This window comes from Antrostomus carolinensis, unplaced genomic scaffold (assembly GCF_000700745.2).
Source record: "Antrostomus carolinensis isolate BGI_N321 unplaced genomic scaffold, ASM70074v2 scaffold12291, whole genome shotgun sequence".
Taxonomy (NCBI): Eukaryota; Metazoa; Chordata; class Aves; order Caprimulgiformes; family Caprimulgidae; genus Antrostomus; species Antrostomus carolinensis.
In genome coordinates, this window is record NW_010295571.1 from 8,692 (window position 1) to 31,711 (window position 23,020).

Here is a 23,020-nt window from a genome sequence, read left to right on the forward strand (position 1 = left end):
TGGTCCAAAAAAGAAGTGGGAACCCAACGTGAGCCTGAAATGTCCTCTAACGTGCATTTAGCCAAGGTGATCCTTGTCTGTTGAAGTTTGCTATGTGCAGTATACTTCCTCAAATATGTCTATGCATGAAAAATTATCCCCAGTTCAGTAAGCAGTTATAAATTAACAGTGCAGGAAAACCATGTTTTTAAAAGACAAGGTACTGTATGAAGTTGTCTACCAGTTCGTAGCACTGTGCCTGCTTAACATACTGCAGTTTTTATTCTCCCCTCCACTTTGTTTTCATCTTTTATTTACCTTTTTTTGTCCAGGTTGCCAATGAAAGAGGTTCTGTTTAGTTATGATGGTGAGTATTACTATTATTCTGACTTAATTGCAGTCACACTTTGAATATGTAACTACTTCCTTAGTGTCACTTTAACAAATTTTTATTATTTCATTTAAAAATATGATAGGAGGCTTTAGTTATACAATTTAGTGTTTGGATAATAAACTGGCTACATCTGGTGAATGATTTTCTATTAATAATTGCCAATGCGGAATAATTCCACTTCTCAGCATTACAGAATAAAGTCACAACTGAATTAATTTTAAGTGGGATGCAATCAAACAGCTGGAAGAAATTGAGGCATGGTCTGGAATTGGATTGTGAAGTAATGCCATTGAAACAAGATGAATATTATTTTAGATTTGAGTGCATAACCACATAGTGCCATTAAAGAATAATTTGCTGGAATTAAAAAATACTATATTGCAAATAATGTGCTATGCTTGACAGCTGATCTAATGTAGTACTTAACAAAGGGCGTCAGCAAACAGGTAATATAGAAAAGTCTGAAAAGTTAAATGCCTTTTGTTTCAGTCTTCACAAAAAAGGTTAATTATGACTAAAAGTTTATTTCAGTTATTATTAAGAATTTGGGAGTAGGATCATGGAGAGAAAAGGAAAAGAACACCTGAAGGAATACTGAGGTAAATTGGAGTATTCAGAATGGCATAGCCTAATGAAACTTACCCTTAAAATACTTAACAAAAGCAATTTCTCAAACATTAGTGATTAGAAGGATACGTAAGATCCCAGAAAACTGGAGAAAGGCAAACACAACATCATATCTAACAAAGGAGGAAAGGAAAATCTGAAGAATTAGAGAAAAGTCAGCCCTAATAGCATTTCCAAGCCACTGGAATAAAGTAGCAAGCAATCCATTTGTAGGCATCTAGAGAATACTAAGAAGGTAAGAGGACTTGCACAGGCACACGTCAGAAACAAATCCTATCAAGTTGATCTCATTACCTTCTTTGACAGCTAAAGAGGTACAGGGGATGTGTTTGATACAGTTTGTCTTCAACATAGTCCCACATGACATTCATAAGCAAGCAAAGCAGATATGAGCTAAATTAAATTCACCAAAGGTAGATGTGCAGCTGATTGAAAAACTAGACTCTGAGAACAATCATTTGCTGCAGAAGTGGGAGAACACCTCACACGGGCTTCCACAATGCTGTTTTCTAGCTCTAGCACTATAAAGCATTGCCATTAATCACTTACACAGTAAGCTTACCAAATTTACAGATAATATCCATTTGGGAGGACTTGCAAGCAGGCTGGAAGGGAGGATTAGAATTCAAAAAATGTCACTTCCGTTAGAGGAATGGCTTGAAATCAATATGATAAAATGAAACAAAGATAAATACAAAGAAATATGAAAAGCGCAGACAGAAAAGGAATGACAATAGTACTGCAGGAGAGAACCTGAAGTTTGCAGGAGGAGAATCTGAAGATTGCAGGAGAATCTGAGTTGAAGAGGTGATGCTCTTTTGAAAAATGCCATGCCAGGGAGATGTTGAAAGGGTTGCTTATAATATGATGGAGAAAATTACTCATGTCTGTTCAGTATTAGTGAATAATAAATTCATGGGATGTGGGAAACAAATGAAATATTTAGGAAAGATGTGAAGGTTTTAGTGTCTTTACACATAAGAAAAGAAATAAGGACAGAGTAGAGGCACAGCATTTTATATCTCTTAATGGACTGCAGTCACTTTTCCATCCTCCCTCAGAGTAGGAAAAAAAGAAATGGGCCTAAAGTTCAGTGAGAAAGATTTAGTTTAGAATTTGGACAGTTGCAGCTATGTGGAGATTTAAGTGCTGAACAGTTTACCTCAGGCTGCAAAGACAGGCAAGCATCTCACAAGGTAGGTTTGTTCTGCCAGCTGCCATCTTCTCCCACAGTTATAGCACAAATGAGGTGGCTGAATATATCCTTAGGGCTTTTTTTTCTGTGAAACTATGAGTTAAATTTTTTAGCCAGATCATCAGGTTGTATAAATTAGGAAAACTAAGTGACCTCAGTGCATGTTATATGTCAAATCTGTATTTTTGACAGATTGTGTTAATGCAAAAACTCTTTCTTTTGCAGCTACGAATTAGGATCAGGAGCTAAAACCGTATTTTGAGGCCTGTTTCTATGCTGAAAAGGAATCCACAGCACAAATGCTATTTAATGCACCATTAAAAAAAAAAATTGCTTCCAGTATGTTAATTGCAAAGCAGTAATAACAGTCAAATATTTTTTTCAAGAGATAATCTTATGTACTAGCATAATTAACCCCAGAGATACACACATGAATGTGCTATATTGAAATATCATTTCTTGAAGTGCTTGCTGGTTTAAGACATGCCCAATATAACACAGCATATTTTCTTTAGAAATAACATAAATGTTGAAATTAAATAAAGCTGTATTTTTGTTGCAAAGTGTTTGTTGTGATTCTTATTTTTACTCCTGTAAATCTAGCTCTAGGCATTTCAAACAGCTGAGAACAAATGCCAGCATCATTGGGAAAGGAATGCTCCCGTACTCTTAACCTTGGTCACATTTTGCCACCACACACACACTTATGTTTTGTGAAATACTCCAGGAATTATTAATGCTTATGTCAGCACCCGCAGCAATCAGCATGCACAGTGATTCTTCCCTGCCATGCAATATTCATAGCCCTTTTGGCCAGTCAGTGACCATGCCAGCTGGTGAGTGTAGGCAGGATTACCAGCTGCACTCCTGGTGTACATGGAAGAATCACCACTTTCCTCTCCAGTTTATGCTGCTGTTTTTTTGACCCTGTGCTGCTCCCTTACAGTGATGCCCTAGCCTGCATCTTAAACAATTTACTTCCAAAATGCATTATAAAAGCCTAAGTAAGCTGACTGTTGTGGTGGGTTGACCTTGGCTGAATGCTAGGTGCCCACCAAGCCACTCTAACACCCCCTCCTCAACAGAATGGAGAGGGGAGAAAATAAGATGGGAAAAAAACAAAGCAAAACAAAACAAAAACCCCAAACTCGAGGGTTGAGACAAAGGCAGTTTAATAGAAACAAAGCAAAGCTGCACGCACAGAAGCAAAAGAACAAAATATTTATTCTCTGCTTCCCATCAGCAGACAATGTTTGACCACTTGCCAGGAAGCAGGGCTCCAGTATGCATATCATTTGCTCCACAGGACAAATGTGGTAAATAAAAATGCTCGCCCTTCCTCCTCCTTTTCCCTTTTATTGCTGAGCAGATGTCATATGGTATGGCATGGCCCTTTGGTCAGTTTGGGTCAGCTGTCTTGGCTATGTCCCTTCCCAAGATCTTCCCCACCCCCAGCCTACTGAGTGGGGGAAATGTTGGAGGGACAGCCCTGCTCAGTAGTAACCAAAACACTGGTGTGTTATCAAAACCTTTACAAAACACAGCACTATGAGGGCTGCTATGGGGAAAATTAACTCCAACTCAGCCAGACCAAATACAACTGTCTATGCTTGCATGAGTCAACTGCCTTCTCCTTAATCCCTTGATCCTTGAACCACAAGCCACCCCACAGGTACATATGTGTCCAGAACCTTTGCATCGCAACCCTATCCTGGTGTGCAGGAGCATTTTTCCTCCTGACACCCTCCTGACACTGTTATGTATTGTGGTTAAGACTAATATTTTAATGAGAATTGCTGCTACTTTCATTAAAATTAATGCAATGAACTAGTTTATAAAATATTATCATCAGTTAAAACATTAAAATTAGAAACAGTTTAAACAGAATAATTCTTAGGCTACTTAGTCTTTTGCACTATTGGAACTAGTATAACTTCAATTCAGCCTGTATTTAAACTGTTGAACTCTGGAACTGTGAAAACAGAAGTTCAGCAATCACTGACTCCCTCTATACAGGTGAAATACATTTTTTTACCTTTATACAAGAGCACATATATATTTCAGAATCTCTTGAGCAGATTGATAGACGTATAAGGTTTGGTTTTGTATTAGTATTTAGGAGAGAGGGCACTGTGGGATAATGCTTTTGGTGAAGTGATTTTGCTTTAAAAACTTTTACTGCATTGCAGCCATCAATAACAAAGAGTAGTAAGTATAAACTATTGCAGCGGTTACAAATCAGTGATATATTTTGTGCAAGGAGTCACCAGTTAAATTTCCATTTGAGTTCAAAGAAAAGGATGGCCCATATCATTGCAGAGTTTCAACTGGAGATAAGCAATTACATGTGTTCTCTGATGCATTGAGTTGTGTCTACTGACAAATGACTGGCTTGAGGTCTGGCATCCTGGTTTCTTCCTAAAATGGCAAAGAATAATTTCATTTTCCTGGCACAAGGTAGCAGTACAGCAATTTTTCTGGGTCTAAGCACAAGGCTTGACCCCAGTCCACTTGCAGCAGCCAGGAGAAGGGAAGTTGCAGTGGTCTTGAGAGTGACCTTCAGCACCCACAAGCCTCACTGGCCACCGCTATTGCCTGTGCTTTGAAGGTGATTGGAAATGAGATTTTTTATGATGCCCACTAGGCTAGTTCAGACAAATCAGGGAGACTTTTGAAAGAAAGGCTGTTGAATAATCCTGCTCCAGCTTTAAAGAGATTCTTGGACTTTAAAAACTTTTTTATTTGTTACTCCACCAAGTATTCAGTGATCTTAGTATTTGAATTCCTGCCAAACGTGTGGTGTTTTTTGGAGCTCAGAGGTAGACATCAGGTAGTGCTGAAACAGGTAGTAGTCAGATATTTTTGTACTTAACTGTGCAGACTAGAACTAGAACTCTATCTCAAAAGCTTAGTAGAGCTGTTATACTTGGAATAGATTAATCTTCAATAGAGAAAAAGGACTATGTTTAACTGTTTCTAAATAGTTACAGGTAAGTCAATGCATGTTTTCATATAATGAACAGAGAGGTACTGTGACTTACAAAGGAAAATGCTGAAATAAAAATATTTGCTGAACCAAAATAGAATAGATTCATGGGGGTTTTTAAGGTTTGAACACAAGGCTGTTTAGAAGCACAAGTTATATTTTCACTTTCCTTTAAAAGAAATGCCATTCCTGTGTAAACTAGTTCACATCATTTTCAAGCAAATCCCTTGCCTCTGGTTTATCATCAGCAAGTCTTTAAAGATGAAAATGAAAAAAAGAACCACCAAACAAAACCAAATGAAACCAGAGGTCTGTAACTTAAAACACACTGGCTGATAACCTTTATCACACATGGTAGCTTGCTTTCTTTCTTATGCTTCCAGAGCAAGTACGTAACTTTGTAAAAATATTTCTGAAGATCTGTAAAGACAAAGAAGATTTGCATTTTGCTAATGTCAGTGCAAATCACGAGTCATTCTCTTGGAACTGATGGGACTGCATAGACATAAGGAAAATGAATAGATCATAATTTCTAGTGAGTACTTCACTTGAATTTCTGTGAACATGTCTTTTCTCATTTTCCTCATGTTTGATGCATTATAGCAGTCAGTGACAGACTTAACGTTGTTCAGATTTTTGTCTCATAAACAAAACAAAAAGCACAGAGCAAATTTGAAGGCTAAGATTTATGTCCTATTATGTGATGTACAGTGATTGCATGTTGCTGACCGTGGCCTTTCTATTAACTTCCACATGGAAGATTTCTTGCAACAGAGCAAAATAAAAATCGTGTGGTCTGATGCAATTTTCCTTCATCCACATTTCTTTAGCTGCGGTGGGGACAGTGTGGGAGGTAAGTCCAATAAAAGCACTGCTGGCAAGAAATGGTATTAAAGACTTGAATATTTGGATTACGAGCCCATATACACACACATATATACACACATGCCCTCTTAATGTCTCTGCCATTCATGGAAATACATCCAAACCAGCTGTGCTTTCAAAGGTAGCTGCCCTTGGGTGCTATGACTTCCTGCAGCATTGAACAGCCCAGCTGAAGTCACAAAGGGAAAGATCCCCTTCGTTCCCTAGAAAACACTCTGCCGTCCACTTCTACAGGTTCCTCTCATTGGTTACAAAATGGAGACAGAAGGATGACTGGTTTTTACCTCTGCTTGTTCATCTTTGGAGACTTGTAACAGTTCAGATCTGAAATTATGGTTTTTTTTGCAGTTTAGCCTTATGTGCTATCTCTGTTAGGAACTTAAAAGTTTTTTGCTGCTTTTTTTCTGAATGTTTTAAGTTTTGGCAGTGGTACTATACATATTTCTTTAAGTCTGCTGTTCAAAAACCTGGAGATCACAGATCAACTAGTAAAGGCTGTTAACTTATCTTTTGATATCTGCTCTGGTTTTCTTTGTGGTTTTATTAATACAGAAATTTCCTTTTTAAATAGGAATGAACACTTATCAGTGGGTATGTATTATGCTATTTCCAATGATTGTCAAGTTTGTTTTGACTACAGAAATGCAAACTTTAAAAGAATATCTTCAGCTGATAGTTTGTGTTGAATATCACCTGACTCATTTTTAATTTGTCCCTCAGTAAAACAGTGCAAAATGAAGCATATGAAGGTAAGCTAGACCACTGGAAAAAAAAATTGAGATAGGAGATGCAGGATATGTTTACTGCAGTGATACAGACCTGCATATCAGAATGGAAAATGTAGATGAAATGCAATCCAAGTGTTACACAGTTTCCAGTCATATGGAGAGCACATTTTTACAGGTAAATGAGGCATTAAAAAAAGAGAGCTTCCTTTGACATCATGTATTAATTCCTCACATTGTTTTGATTTTAGAAGTTAAAAGCACAGAACTAAAATATTGGAACATATATATTCTGTATATTCTGAAACCTTTACTATAAACTTTCTCACTCGCAAAAGAATGCACCCAGTGTTTCATAATGATGAATACATAGTTGTGGCTCTGTTTCCAGTATCTCTGTATCTTGGGCAAATAAATCAGTTTACAACATGTCTGACTAATCATTAACACATACAAAGTCTTCCTAGAAAACCATAGTCTGCAACTTTCTGTTAAGATTTCTTTCTGAATACTAACTGAAGGTAATACATCTACAGCAAATGAACATTTACAGATAATGTGAAGCACAGTGAGCCTTAAAAAAGGCTGCTAGAATCAGAAGAATGTGGCTCAAAAGTCAGATATTGCTCTTATATTGCATTGCAAGTGAAGTTTGGATGGCAAAGCAGCTTGACTCTAGAAGAAATTTCCGCCAAGGACTTTACTCCGTTGAAGATGGTGGTTTTGCAAAGTGGCACAGGCTGAAAAGGAGTCTCTATCAGGGAAGGTCCTGCAGTGTACGTGGCTGCTGTACAGGAAGAGATGATGACTGCAGCTTTAACATCGTCTCCAAAGCAGCCATATGTTACTGTGACCAGTTCTGTGCCTCAGGTTCTCCTGGTCCTGTAGATTGTTGTGCTGACTATTGGGATGTCTGTGACCACCTCGTTGGGCCCACCAGGTCAGATGAGCCTTGGCCACCTCCAACACTGGGTAGGTATAGATAAAACACTCAGTTGACCTTAGTGCATCATGATAAAAATGTACTTGGAAGTAAAATTATTGATTATGCTTTAGAGTGTATATACCCTAAAAATGAGAATAAAAGACATAGTGGACAAAGACATTGAGTATGAAACTGGAGTAAGAATTATGCTTGCTGTTATTTCTTTATCTCTAGGGACATATTTTCAGCATTAATTAGATCATCTTTCTGTTGGACAAAATTTCTTTTGAACCTAAAACTTCTCAGAGAGAACCTCATTGGGTCAAAATTAATGTAATCCCAAAAATTTCAATAGAGCTTCACAGATTAATATGAGATGAACAGCAAGCTCTCTATTTTTTTTTAATCCATCAGTATAAATAAATCCCCAAGAAAACTGAGAGTTATCCTGAATGAGAACGATACTGCCCTAGAGGTATTCTGCAATGGTTTTGATCCAGTGTAGCTTTCCTGTGGAACACTATTTTTCCTGTGGCAGCTCAGGTGCAGGAGTGGGTGAAGAGATGTGGTTAGAACAAGGATTTCTGGTATACCTTAGTTTCTCACTAGTGAGTTTGTAGTGGAAGTTCCTCCAAGACTACTCTAAATTCAGTAATTTTTTTTTTTTTGAGAATTAGAGATGGCAAAAAAAATTATCTACAAACAACTGGTCCTCCCTTGGTTCCTGCATAGGCCAAATCTCTCCTGGTGAGAAAAGTTTAGAATTGTGAATTTTAAGACTATGTAGATTCTTACTATTGGTACACCAAAGCTGGCTGAAAATGTGGAGATTATACTAAAATTTCAAAAGCCTAAAATCAACAAAAATACTACCATGAGTTTTTAAAAGTAATCACTTCTTGGCAATAACCCTGCTGCTTGCATTCCAGCACTCAGATCACAAACTCTTCTGTAGGGAGTGCTTTTAAACCTGGCATGCAGCCAAAATGTGATAAGTGGGAGTGACAGAAATGCTGTAAAACAAATTTGATTTTCCAGAGTGTGTCTAATGACTTAAAAGAATGTTCTATGATTTATGTAAATAAAGACATTTGTTTCATATTTATTTGGTGCTGTGGTGTATATAATTTCTGGCAGATCAGGGTGTTGTTGTCGTAAGCTCTACATACACACTTAGCAGCAATTCTGCTCCAGAACTAACAGCCTGTGGGTCTAGTTTGGCAAACAGTTTCATGGAAATCAATCACTACAAAACCTGCAGCAGTTTGCCATATGGGGTCTGCTGTAAGTCAACCTCTAAAAAGTGCAACAGAATGCTTAGATAAGGGAATAGGTGGGGTGTAATATTTTTACTACTTTTCTTAATCGATTTTTTTGCATGTGTTCACTGCTTTGTAACTCTTGGACTGTGCATACCTGCCAGAAGTAGAAATTATATTTACTCTATTCAAGCACCATTATTTGTCTTATAGCTGTGCTTATACCTTTTTTTTATATCTCATCTCAAAACAAGATCCTGATCCATAAGGTGCTTGCCTGATGGAAACTCTGCAGCTTTTAAAAATCTGTTTATTGGATATTTGTTATACAAGTTATTTAAAGGATAAAAAGAGAATAATAAAACAGACAAAATACAGAAGGAAAAAAAAATAACTCAAAGGAACTTAAAGGTGACTTTTAGTAACTGAAATTACACTTCTGCCTTTGGCTAAGAATTATTTAAGCGCTGAAATACTGCATATGCCAAAATACTTTTCACCTGGAAGATTTTGATCTTCTGGTTGCCTGTGGTTTTGCTCTCAGTGCTTCCTGACTCATCTTACTTAAAAAAAAAACCAATAAACTGAAGAGCTTTACATGGGCTGGAATGAACATCAATAAAACTGCTCAACGTTTTATTTCTGGATCCCCGTCTATTCCCTGACTTGGTGCACGGCAGCAGTAAGCTACGCTCTCGCTTCTTCCATGGGTGTGCATCATGCTGAAGGCCAGTCTTGATTTAACTGTGTGGAACTGCTTTGACTTTGCCTTTATGAAGCAAGCATTCAGTATATTCTGATGGCTTTCCTGCGTAGTTTCAGAAGAAACTGTACACATTCCTGCCTTAGATGCTGAATAGAAGTTCTAATTTTTAAAATTATTATTATTTTAATTTTTGTTATTAGAAGACCTGTTTGAATTTTATTTATTGACTACGTTTGTCATTTATTTTATCTTTTTGTTTTGATTACTCTGATGGTACAAAAAGCTCTGTCAGAGTCTAAACACTGGACCTCATTCTGGAGATGGTATAAAGGTGACATTCAGAGAGTTTGCTAATTGCTTTTACACTACACAGTCAGGATCCAGCCTACAAATGAGTAAACCTGGAGACATGTCACTGACAAACGTACTTACATCAATACTGGGGGAAAATGCAGTAAGAGCTGTAAGAGTCCTGTTTGATGATGGTTTGACCATAAGCCAACAATGTGTCTTCATGGCCAAGAAGGCCAATGCCATCCTGGAGTGCATTAAAGAAGAGCGTGGCCAGCAGGTCGAGGGAGGTGATCCTTTCCCTCTACTCTGCCCTGGTGAGGCCTCACTTGGAGTACTGTGTCCAGCTCTGGGCAGTTCAAGAAGGACAAGGAACTACTAAAGAGAGTCCAGCACAGGGCCAGTAAGATGATTAGGGGACTCGAGCACCTAACATATGAGGAAAGGCTGAGAGTCCTGGGTCTGTTTAACCTGGAAAAGACTGAGAGGGGATCTTATCAGTGCTTCTAAATACCTAAAGGGCGGGTGTTAGGAGGATGGGGACAGACTCTTTTCAGTGGTATCCAGTGACAGAACAAGGGGCAATGGTCACAAACTGGAAAGCAGGAGGTTCAACCTAAACATAAGGAAATACTTCTTTACTGTAAGGGTGACAGAGCACTGGAACAGGCTGCCCAGAGTGGTTGTGAAGCGTCCATTTCTGGAGACATTCAAAACTTGCCTGAATGTGTTCCTGTGTGATCTGCTCTAGCAACAGGGTTGGACCAGATGATCTTCAGAGATGGCTTCCAACCCCATTCCATTCTGTGATTCTTTGATTCTGTATATAGGAATGCTGGACTAGGAGAGAAATACTGATTTATCAAATCCTTTTCCTTCCGATCCTGATTTTCACATTGTGTAATCCCATTCATTAAGTCGTCAGACTGCATACTCAAATTAATTAATTTCCTACTTAATATATTAATATTCCGATGCAATGCATTCACAGCCAGACAATCTTGCTGTGTTCTCATGCAGTGTCTTTTAGCTCAGATATCTCTGCTCTTGGCCACTGATGCTTCAGGCAACACTCATGTCCCTCTAAGTCTTAATTTGGCTGTACTAAATAAACTGTGTGGTTTTAATCTTCAGTTCCCTAAGCATACATTATTAGAAAGCTTTTTCTATACTTGTCCAAGTGTGCATTTTTTGGGAGGGGCATGGGAGGTGAGATCTGCCAGCAGAGCTCCAAGTGGGGCTCCATCCTGTTACTCAGATACTGCACCAATACTTCCTCCCCTCAATACATTTGAAATATCTTATTTGATATTTCTTATTTGATATTTCTTATTTGATATTTCATTTACTTACTTATCCTTCCAGCTACTGTCTGATACTGACTTTGTGGCAGACTGTGACAAACAGTGACACTTAAGTAATTTTCTTTGGATATTCTCTGAAAAATGTCTCAGATCTTAGCAGAAGCTGAATTAGAGAAGGCACTTCAGGCCTTGGGCTGCTTGGGTCAGATATATCTCAGCTACGTCTGTGCTAGCTGACATAGCCTGCTGTATGACTAACAGAGGAAAATAGCCACTTGTAATGGATTCATCAGCTCTATTCTACTTCTGAAATTATTTATGGCTTAGAAGTGCCTACTTCTCTCCTGCCAATAAAGGAGGTCTAGGCAGCTGAAGCATACACGTACATATCTGGGCAGGCAAACACCAGTCTTTGCCATGAGAGGGTGATGGCATTCTTCACACTTGTGGTGGGAAAAAAAGCGTAATATAATGCAAATGCAAGTCAACACTATATTCATATAAAATATGGGTTATGCTTCTTGAAAATGCAGGAAAAAGGAGAACTTGGGGGTTCCTGGCTCCAATCTCTTTCGGTGGTGGAAGTAACCTGATCTCTACCCGCAGGGTCACCAGGGGAGTAATCATAGAATCATATAATGGTTTGGGTTGGAATCATAGAATTGGTTGGTTGGAAAAGACCTTTGAGATCATCAAGTCCAATCATACCTGTCCACTACTAAACCATATCTCTGAGCACTTCATCTACCTGTCTTTTAAATATATCCAGGGATGGTCACTCAACCACTTCCCTAGGTAGCCTGTTCCAATGCCTGATTTAAAGGGACCTTTAAAGGTCATCTAGTCCAACCCCCCTGCAGTGAGCAGGGACAGCTTCAACTAGATCAGGTTGCTCAGAGCCCCCATCCAGCCTGACCTCGAATGTTTCCAAGGATGGGGCATTTACCATCTCTCTCTGGGCAACGTGTGCCAGTGTTTCACCACTTGCATTGTAAAAAAATTTCGTCCTTACATCTAGTCTAAATCCACCCTCTTTTAGTTTAAAACCATTACCCCTTGTTCCATTGCTATAGGCCCTGATAAAAAAGTCTGTCTGCATCTTTCTTGTAGGCCCCGTTTAAGTATTGAAAGATCTCAATAAGGTCTCCCCAGAACCTTCTCTTCTCCAGGAAGCATTAGAATAGGCTGGAAAACAAAGATCCATGTGATAAATGTATAATGTTTGTTAAAGACTTGATCCAAAGCCCTGCACAGGCATTCCGGATCCTTCTTTTACTGAAGGTTTGACAATCAAGTGCACCGATGAAACAGTTTTGGAAGATCTTAGAACATGCACAAAGTCTTTTATGAGTGAAGTGTTATCAAAGAAAAAAATTAGGAGGCATGTATTTGTTTGGAAAAACCATCACTCAATTTATGTCTTATTCTGGGTTTTGGAGAGTGTCTGAAACATACATTTGCACTGAAACATAGCTGGTCTATGTATTTTTCAAAGAGGAATTAAACTAGTGAGGAAAAATAATATGTTATGATGGTTTTGGAATAGTTATAATGTTTTTTTAATTCTATTACTGGAAAAAATTTTTTCATTTTAATTGTCGATTAGAAAAATATTTTTATTAGAAAATAAAGTTTATTACTGGAAAATAACTTTATTTGAATAATTATTTTTGTTTACATGTACGATAATCTTTCAGTGGGCATTTTGAATCTGTTACTGATTTGTTTACTATGAATAACAACGTTCCTGGTAAAAAAACTAAATTCATCAAACTTGGAAGTTTGATGAATTCTTCCTTATTACTTGGAAGAAACTGGCGTTTACTATGAATGACAACGTTCCTGGTAAAAAAACTGAATTCTTCCTTATTACTTGGAAGAAACTGGAAATAGTAGTTGTTGACCTTTGACTAAATAAATTATGCATACCACATACAATCAATTAATTCAATAGTAGCAAGAGTTATGAGTTAATTCACTTCAAGGATGACTATTTTTTTTCACACTTCTATGTGTTACGTTGGCAGGTTGTCATAAATATGGCCGATATTACGGAGAAGGAACAGTAATTAAAGACAACTGCAATTCCTGGTAATGTTTCAGAGAAAAGCAAATTGAATTTTATTTAGCGTATGTCATGACACAGGAATTAAGGTAGTGATCATCCTTAAATTCATATTAAACATGTGTTAAGGCATTGTAGAACTAGACTACAGTCACCTGAGAAGAATGGTAAAAGATAATAGGCTTTCTAATCAAAATATGAAAATGAGAGTACTAAATCTCCTCCTCACTGGCCTAACTCTGTTCCTGCTCAGTCAATCTGCTGGCCCTGACCTGAATTGAAATGGTTTCAGCCTAGACCTGGGCATTGATGTGAGTGCAGACAAAAGGAATATAATTAAAGTTTAGGGGATTATTTTATAACATGCTTCTTTGGCATGAGTGACATGGACTGTTTGCACATCCCTTTCTTTGCTGTGGGACAGGAGCAGGCAGCGCGAGCAGGGGAGCTCTGCTGCCTGCCTGGTAGTCGGTGCCTGAGCCACCTCCCTGCTCTGCCTCTCCGAAAACCAACCCTGCACCTCCAGCCCCAGGGCAGCCCGGGGAGCTCCAGCAGCACCCAAACAGGGCTGGGCCCCCACTGCCCTGACTTTGGGCAAGGGTCCTTGGAGTAAAGTGTCTACGGCCACATGGCTCTTTTCTGGGTTTCCCGAGTGGAACTTCCTCAAAACATCTAATTTACAGGGCATTACCTTTTTTCCCTGGTTTGGTTTCACAGAAATTGAAGAAAAATTTTCAAATATGACCTTTCCCAGAAGCTGTAAACCTTCCTACTTTGTTCCAGTTAGGATTCATTAGGTAGTGAAGTAGTGAGAAGTAGCATTGTGTTTTCATAAATACTCTGTGACATTTATATTGTTTGCGCTTTTTTTCCTCCATCTTCCTTCTGCTGTTAAAGTGCATATTTTTCCTTTGACAATTCATTTTCTGCTCAGTGATATTCTTGCCCTTTCAGCAAATGCTTCCAAAGTCTCTGGAAGTGTTCTAAAGAAGTATGCCTTGTTCGCCAAGACTTAATTCAGCACATCAATTCTGGAGATTATGGGTGAGAATAATTTTATTTTAAGGTTTTGTTATAAACCAATGTATTGCTTATTATATGTATGTGTAAATTAAGAGTTATGCAGTCTGCCCCACCCCTTCCTTCCGCAATTATATCACAGCAATTTGATGGTAAAGGTACATCCAGGAAACTTTCCAAGATCTCTGGCAGATTACAGAGTTTTAAATGGAAAGATACTGAAATTCTCATGCGGGTAAGAGCTGACTTTGTAAACATCTATCTAAAACATTCATGAAATTTAATACAACTTTTTTGCTCACAACACATTATTTAGATCTTCTTCCCTTATTCTTCACTTTATTTATTCCTTGGGATAAATATTTAAAGTCATTTTTTTCTCCTCCCTCAAGAGAATTGTTCGACACAGCAGGACTGAAGGTAGCACTGGAAGAGCAGATGAGCCAAATGGAGACCAAGATATAAAAGTTTGTGAGGTGCAGGGTTTTTCTTATTCCACCCTGGTAACGCAGAGGGACTAGGGACACCTCAGTAGCAGAGCGGTGCCACAGGACCCTGCTGGCCTTTTACAGACAGAGTTGCCTCGCTAGCAGCTGAGGTGTTGAAATCACTGATGAAGCCTGTGCAGGTGCCCAGATTTAAACCTGTGACTCAGAGCTGAAATATTTTGCACTTCATGGAAGAAATTGAAACCAGCTGATCTAGAATAGATAATTAAGTTAGGCACCTGGGGGCAAGTGTCTAGGTTAAGGCTCACAGCAGGGTGGTTAAGCCCACCTGAGATATGACTCAACTTCTGCAGGTGCTTGCACTCTTTACTGACTACAGGCAGACTAAGAACAATGAGACTTCTCATTTGGGCAGCATGAATCCCACCAACTTGTTGTTCATCCACAAGCACGGAAGAAAAGGGTAAAGAGAATGCTCTCCCCTGTAGCTCAGCTCTTTTCAGTGTGTTCTGAATGTATGGCTGCAATGTATTTTTTTTCTGTTCTGCATACAGTTTGCAGGGTTAACACTACAATCTGAATCTAGTCTACCTGAGAGTAGGGAGAGAATAATTAAAAAGCCATGGGGAGCCCTTTCTTTCAACCTAGCTATTGGTGTAAAACTCAGGCAGAAGTTGTCAGCTAGCCTTTCTGCCGAGTTCAACAGTGTCTCACAGCTGACGCACCAGAGCTTGAATGCAATGTAAACCACTACTTGAAGCTGTTAGTTCTCTGTGGACATCTGGTCTGAAGCATAATGTCAGCTCAGTTATGACTGAGCATCTTGTTTTCCAGTATTTCCCTGAAGCATTGCATGTTCACCTCCTGCAGGTTGACACAATGCTAACCTCAAACCACTGCTTTCCATACACTGCTCTGTTGTTCCATCTTATGCTCATTTGCAGTGGAAGAGCCTGTACTAAACATTTTCTCAAGTGTATTGAATAAAAGGTTTTGAAATGCAATTTGAAAGATTTATTTCTGGTTGTTATTGTTAGTGGTGGTTTTATAGAGGAGCAAGGTATTAATGTGAGTGTTATCTCTAACCTGGGGTTTGTTTATTTCTGTCTGTGGGGAAGATGGAAAGCTGACAACTACAGCCAATTCTGGGGAATGACAGTAGAAGAAGGTTTCAAAAAGCGCCTGGGCACATTCCCTCCATCTCATTCCTTGCTGAATATGAGAGAAGTTCCAGTAAGTGTCATGTACATTTGTTAACATTTTTCAGAACTTTACCACATGGAAAAATAAATATGGACAATTATAAGATTAAGATTCAGGGATTTAACTAAATACTTCCATGTTGCATGTGAAGCTTCCAGAATAGTTCTCCAAGGCAGTGTGTGATTCTATTGATGGAAACCAAACAAGGAAGAGAAAAATCAAATGCTAACTATTGGGAAGCTGTGCATCAATATTAACTTATCAGTGCTGCATCGTCCATCATTGGTGTTCGAAAATATAGGATAATTTAGGTTGGAAAAGATCATCAATTCCAACTGTAAACCTAACACTACCACCTCAAGTCCACCTCTAAACCATGCCCCTACACACCACATCTACATGTCTTTTAAATACCTCCAGGGATGGTGATTCAACCACTGCTTTGGGCAGCCTGTTCCAATGCCTGACAACCATCTCAGTGAAGAAATTTTTCCTAGTATCCAACCTAAACCTCCCTTGACCCAACCTGAGGCCATTTCCTCTCATCCTGTCTCTTGTTACTTGGGAGATGGGATCAACACTCAACTCACTTCAACCTCCTTTCAGGTAGTTGTAGAGAGCAATAAGGTCTCCCCTGAGCCTTCTTTTCTCTAGACTAAACAACCCCAGTTCCCTCAGCTGTGCCTCCTAAGACTTGTGCTCTAGACCCTTCCCCAGCTTTGTTGATCTTCTCTGGACATGCTCTGGCACCTCAATGTCTTTCTTGTAATGAGGAGCCCAAAACTGAACACAGTACTCGAGGTGCGGCCTCACAGGAGCTGAGTACAGGGGGATGAACACTATCCTTGTCTTGCTGGCCACACTATTTCTGATTTAAGCCAGGACGTTGTTGGCCTTCTTGGCCACCTGGGCACACTGCTGGCTCATGTTCAGACAGCTTTTGACTAACATCCCCAGGTCCTTTTCCACCAGGCAGCTTTCCAACCACTCTTCCCCAAGCCTAAAGCGTTGCATGGGGTTGTTGTAAATCTTTGCTTTAGGTTGTTTCCATACTATCTTTTCCATGTGCTAATCGTTGCTGCAACCATAAAAAATAGCAATTGGGCATAGTTCATTAAGGCTAATGGCTGAGACTAAAGAGCAATCTTTGAAAGAAGCTCTGAAAGTCCATAGTATGAAGCAATGTAAAGATAAATTAGGATGCTGGGTTTCAGCAAAATGGAAATAAATTGAATCATTGTTATTAAGCTTCCTGTAGCTTCTTTGACTGCTGCACTACTTAAGGCCTTTGTTCCACTGATACATTTCTCAGGCATATTTTATCTACCTGCTATCTTTTTATGAAATCTGTGACCCACAACCCAACTACCTTTGACCCTGCCAGACACCCCAAGAGCTTCACTGCATTCTGCTCTAGAAATCCAGCTTTGCACGATGCTGCATTTAGCCCTTAGGAAGTCCTACAGGTTGCTGGAAGCACAAGCTTTTCACAGGATTCTAAGAAATCTTTCTCTCTACTTACAAAAGCTAAAAATATAAAATAATAATCTCTGCATGACTTTCTCATCTCCTGGAGAATTCTTTGAGCTTGCAAAAAGTTGCTCTAAATTGTACAGGATCCTTTCTGCTACCTATGGTTTCTCTTCAGAACTATTAGAACTTTCCTGCTCTTACCCCAGTGCTTTGTCTTGGCTAGTCTTAATGTAAAAATATTTTTCTCTGAAGTTTCCTGCAAAGCTCCAAATCTCCCTGATTTTGTCTCCTTCTATAGTTTTCTAGAAGAACATAATCTCTTTAGTGCCCTTGTTCTGCCTCAGGAAGTTTCCTATAGGCCACATTTTAATACTTCACAAAAACATACCAAAAATATGGTTTTCTTCACTCATAGCCAGCTCCGTATCTACCGTCACTGCATGATCTAGTAAGTATGTAAGATGGATTGGGCTCACCAGGGGTACATAGACAGATTCTTCCAACTGGCAAACCAGCAGTAGCCGTGAAGTTAACTTTCAGGCACTTTTTAAGACAAGTATCTTACCAGGTTTTCAGAGAAACTTGTCCATGCTCTGCCTTCCATGAATAATTTTCTGTCACTGATATTTTGTGAACCTTACTAGCACATTTACAAAGTCCTAAGTGATAAAAACCAAGTAAGTTTTCATGACAGTGTTTCCATTAAGCTTCACCTGTAACTGGGTGACAGCTCAGAAGAGAGTCAAAGGATATGAATGATGAAATTCTGAAATAATTACTTTTTAATATTTTTCAGATACATTCTCCACACCTTAATGGCTTGACCTTTAAGTGACTTTGTTGAGCACTAATCCACCCGCAGGCCAAGGTACTAGTTACTTACAGTGGATAAATTGACACTAATTAAATATTCATGCATTCTCTGGGATTATTACTGTCTTTCCCATTTTGCAAGTGAGAAAACTGCAAGTCATTTGCCCAAAGTCATATACTTAGTTGATAAAAATGCTACAATTAGTGTTCAGGCTCTTCTGGCTTTGTCCTGTGCTGACCTGATTAAAACCTGTTAGCTTTGCTAATGTAGAAGGAAAATCATAGATATCCATTCATTAAATACAACATTTTTTAAACTTAAAATATTAAACATTTCTTCAGCATGCTACTGGTCTGCTATTTAGGGAATAAATTACGGTTTCTAGTACCTAAGGGCCTGTTGTTCTGATTATTTTCTACTGTCTTTTTGGAATGCTTGAGAAAAGCATCTTTGTGTAGAAAGGGCTCCTTACCAATCACGTGGAAATAAAGATTCAATGTAAAGACTTTCTGTTAACCACTTTTCATCTGCAGCAGAGTCTTAGTTCTCAGCAGTGTTAAAAAGTTTGGTTGTGCAGCAGAGGCTTTTTTAGTTGTTTCTTTGACTGACATATCCAACTACAAATATAGTTTCATAACATTACTTAAAATTAAACAGTGTGACAGAATTACATTTCATCTTAGGGAAAACAAAATCATCTTGAAGTTGCTTATAGAGCTTTTAAAGCTCTGCTATTAATAAAAGACTATACCCACTCAATAAGGTGATGCTTATGTCTGGAAAGGTAGTTTAACATGGTGACATGTTAGAACACCTAAAAGACAATGATATGGAAAAAGAACTAAATCTGAACTGAGGACCCTCTGCTACAGAATAAGGCTAGATCTGACCATAGACTGAATACACCACTGCGTCTGTTGTTACTCCTGATAAAGCTGAAGCTCCCCATAATGTCACGTGTGTTACCTGAGAAGGCATTTTTAAAGTGTTTACTCACTGCAGGAGGTAGTGTAATCATTCTTAAAGTTCTACATAGCACAAAAATAACCACTGTGGTTTAAATGTTTAAAGCACATTGTGATACTCTTTGGTGCTGTCAGTACATGTTCTGGCAAGAGGTACATTGCAATCATGGGGTCTGCACGTGCCGGCAACAAGGTGCTCACCTAAGTGCCATCCTACAAGAAAATGGAATACATAGTTTAATAATAAGGCACCATTTTGGGTTAAGTCTCAAAGAACTCATAAAGACAATGTGAAGGTGTACAAAGCACACCAGGTGTTCCTCAGATATATGGCTTTTCATCATGAAAAATCTCAGCAGTTGTAGATCTCCCTCTTGCAAATTGAAGATCATGCATGCTCATTTTGTCTTCACAAAGCAAGTGATGTCCAGAACACTTATCCTACTCTAAAAAAAAAAAAAAAGCTTTCCCTCAAAAAAACTATTTCTGCATTTGCAAATTCTGTAAACTTCAGCCTTTTTTCTCTGATGGGTCATCCTAATTTTTCTGAAGAAGTCATAGTTGAAGTATGAGTGCTTTTTTTATATTCACTTACCTTTCTGCTTTGGCTAGACTACTAGCTTCACTGCAGAGAATCTATACAAAAGTTTAAAAATAGTTTGCCAGTCATTTTGCTGATTGCATTGTGCTGTCTGATGCTGGTCCATGGAGCATACATTGAGAAACAATTGTCTAAGCTTACTATTTGTGACAGAACAGCAGTGCTTCTCATATCAGGGTACCAATTTCTCAGACAAAAAGCTAATGTTTCTGGCTACAGGTCAATCCTGCATTTCTAAATAACAAGGTTGAGGGTTAATTAGGGATTTGCCCTAGGATTTACCATATGAGGCTATTAAATACATTGACAATAGTTTAGGAATACATAAAGTAACACATTATCTCAGACCAGAGATCTATTCAGAATTTTGCTTTTCTCAGCTGCCTCATTTGTAGTATTGCAGGCAGTCATTGCCCACATAAGTGTGCTAAAAAACCTTCATCAAGTTTTGCTTGTTTAATGACTGATAGTGAGCACTATTATCATGTAAAATAAATGCTATTGGTCTGGGATTTTGCCTGTATGATTAATCTTCAATGTAAATTTTGTGCTTGTGCTCACTCATTAAAGATGAACATAATGATAATTTAGCAAGATATTACTTAAGTTAGCTTTTTCTTTCTGTTTGTCATTTGAGGTTGCAAGTCCCAGGTAGCTAACAAGCTTTTGAAAAAACAGATTTTGAAAGTGATTAATAAAAATATTGAGATTCATATTTTAGCAAAATTTTAAAGATTATAGGCTTGTTATGGGTTAAGGTAAAACTTTCAAAAGCACTGAAATGACTAACAGTTTGCAGTATACTTTGGCGGTATTTAGGAATCACAGCCTGCATCTAACATAGTAAACCTAGAAATGCTTGAGAGTTATGGGTCTGGGCATATGCACAGACTGTATCAATCTGTCTGCTGGGACAGTATCCCAGTCTAACGCCAGATACAGACATGAGGTACAAGCTGCTTTTTCCCCTTACCCACTTCTCTCAACCATGGGTTTTCTGTGGGAAATCCTGGCGTACAAGCTGGATGGAGGCAGTGCTGTTTCCCAATACATGCAGCAAAACGATCTGAATACAGCCACAGTGGTAAAGTTCAGTTCCCCAAAGAATCCTGAAATAGTTTTAAAGAACTGGCCTCGAATGTTTAAATAATTTTAGAAAAAGGTATGTAGTCTTATAAGTCACAGAATCACAGAATGGTTGAGGTTGGAAGGTTCATCTGAAGGTCATCTAGTCCAACCACCCCGCTCAAGCAGGGACTCCTAGAGCACGTGAACCAGGATTTTGTCCAGACAGTTTTTTAATACCTCCAATGAGGGAGATTCCACAACCTCTCTGGGCAACCTGTTCAAGTGATCAGACACCTTCACAGTAAAGAAGTTTTTCCTTATGTTCAGGTGGAACTTCTGCTGCTGCAGTTTATGCCCATTGTCTCTCATCCTATTGTTGGGTGTCAATGAGGAGAGTTTGGCCCATTCTCTATACACTCTCCCTTTAGATATTTATAAACATTAATCAGATCCCCTCTGAGCCGTCTTTTCTCTAAGCTCAACAGGCCCAGCTCCCTCAGCCTTTCCTCATATGAAAGATGCTCCAGCCCTTTAATCAACTTAGTCACCCTTCTCTGGACATGCTCCAGGAGTTCCAGGTCCTTCCTGTACTGAGGAGCCCAGAACTGGACACAATACTCCAGGCGAGGCCTCACCAGGACTGAGTAGAGGGGGAGGAGAACCTCCCTTGACCTGCTGGCAACACTGTTCCAAATACAGCCCAGGAAACTGTTGGCCTTCCTGACCACAAGAGCACACTGCTGGCTCATATGTAACTTGTTGTCCACGAGGACTCCCAGGTCCTTCTCTGCAGGGCTGCTTTCCAGGTCAGCCCCCGACCCATACTGATGCCTGGGGTTATTCCTTCCCGTATGCAGGACCCTGCACTTTCCCTTGTTGAACCTCATGAGATTCCTCTCTGCCCATCTCTCCAACCTTTCGAGGTCCCTCTGAATGGCAGTGCAGCCGTCTGGCGTATCCGGTACTCCTCCCAGTTTAGTATCATCAGCAAATTTGCTGAGGAGGCATTCTGTTCCTTCATCTAAGTCATTGCTGAATAGGTTGAACAACGCTGGACCCAGTGTTGACCCCTGGGGGACACCACTAGATACAGGCCTCCAACTTGATTCCACACCTGAAGTAAAGAAGGCATTCAGTAACTCTGCCTTCTCCATGTCCTCTGTTACCAGGTACCCTGCCCCATTCAGTAGTGGCCCCACATTTCCCTGGACTTCCTTTTGTTATTGATGTATTTGAAGAAGTCACATAAACAATTTAGAAAAATGGTGTAGAAAGGACACCCAACATTAGAAGACTAAGTAAATTGAAGTAAAATAATGGAATTTGAACAGGATAGAAGCCATTCTGCTTCAGGGTATAAGCCTGCTTATAAGAAAGAAACATCAGGGAATTGTATTTTCCTCTGGAACAGATGTTGTCAACAATTGTTTGAGACAAACTTATACGGTGGATGGACTAATACTGCATTTCTGTGTGGCCATTCCTGTCTCCCTGCTCAGCATAAGCAATCATTCCGTAAAGTTCAACAGTACAAATAAATGAGTCAATGGTTTTGATATGTTGAACACAGAGCAGATTATTAGCAGTTGTACCAGATGGTTCTTCCATATGCAGGTATTTGTGCAAAGCTTGGAAGACATAAATTAAAGACGAGAGATGAAGATGCCAAAAGTGGCTGTCCAAATGGCTTTAGTGAGCAGACCATGAATACTCATCACCTCAACATCAGATTGCAAAGCAGAAGGAAAATAACTGATTTTCATTCTGGAATGAGAATAAGTACTGGAGATTGAAAAACTTCTGTGTAAAAGACAAATCAATGATACACTGTACTGATGCCTCCCTCATGGTAACTAAATTTCCTACCTACAGCCACGTGTCAAGGATAATAGGGTAACAGGTATCTAACTTCACTGATCTTTATAGCAGAAGGTTTCTCTTTCCAAAAATGCCAGCTGGGTCATAATTAACATGTTTCATAGGGAATTGCTTTTTGAGATAAAAATAAGAAAGAAACTGGACAGGTTATTCAGGTTGGCAGTTGTGGAGCTGTTTTCCAGCTCAGCTAGTGGAGTGCCAGAACCGC

General features: G+C 39.1%; 1 protein-coding gene across 1 annotated transcript in view; it reads left to right on the forward strand.

Annotated features, from left to right (window-relative positions):
- Nucleotides 1-7,283: 7,283 nt before the first annotated feature.
- Nucleotides 7,284-23,020, forward strand: part of TINAG (tubulointerstitial nephritis antigen) — a 43,014-nt gene continuing 27,277 nt past the window's right edge. Inside the window, exons 1-4 of the mRNA XM_010178025.2 lie at nt 7,284-7,763; nt 13,304-13,367; nt 14,296-14,385; nt 15,929-16,043. Of these exons, the coding sequence (XP_010176327.1) occupies nt 7,394-7,763; nt 13,304-13,367; nt 14,296-14,385; nt 15,929-16,043 (639 nt within the window). The 5' untranslated portion in view covers nt 7,284-7,393. The remainder of the gene's footprint in view (nt 7,764-13,303; nt 13,368-14,295; nt 14,386-15,928; nt 16,044-23,020) is intronic.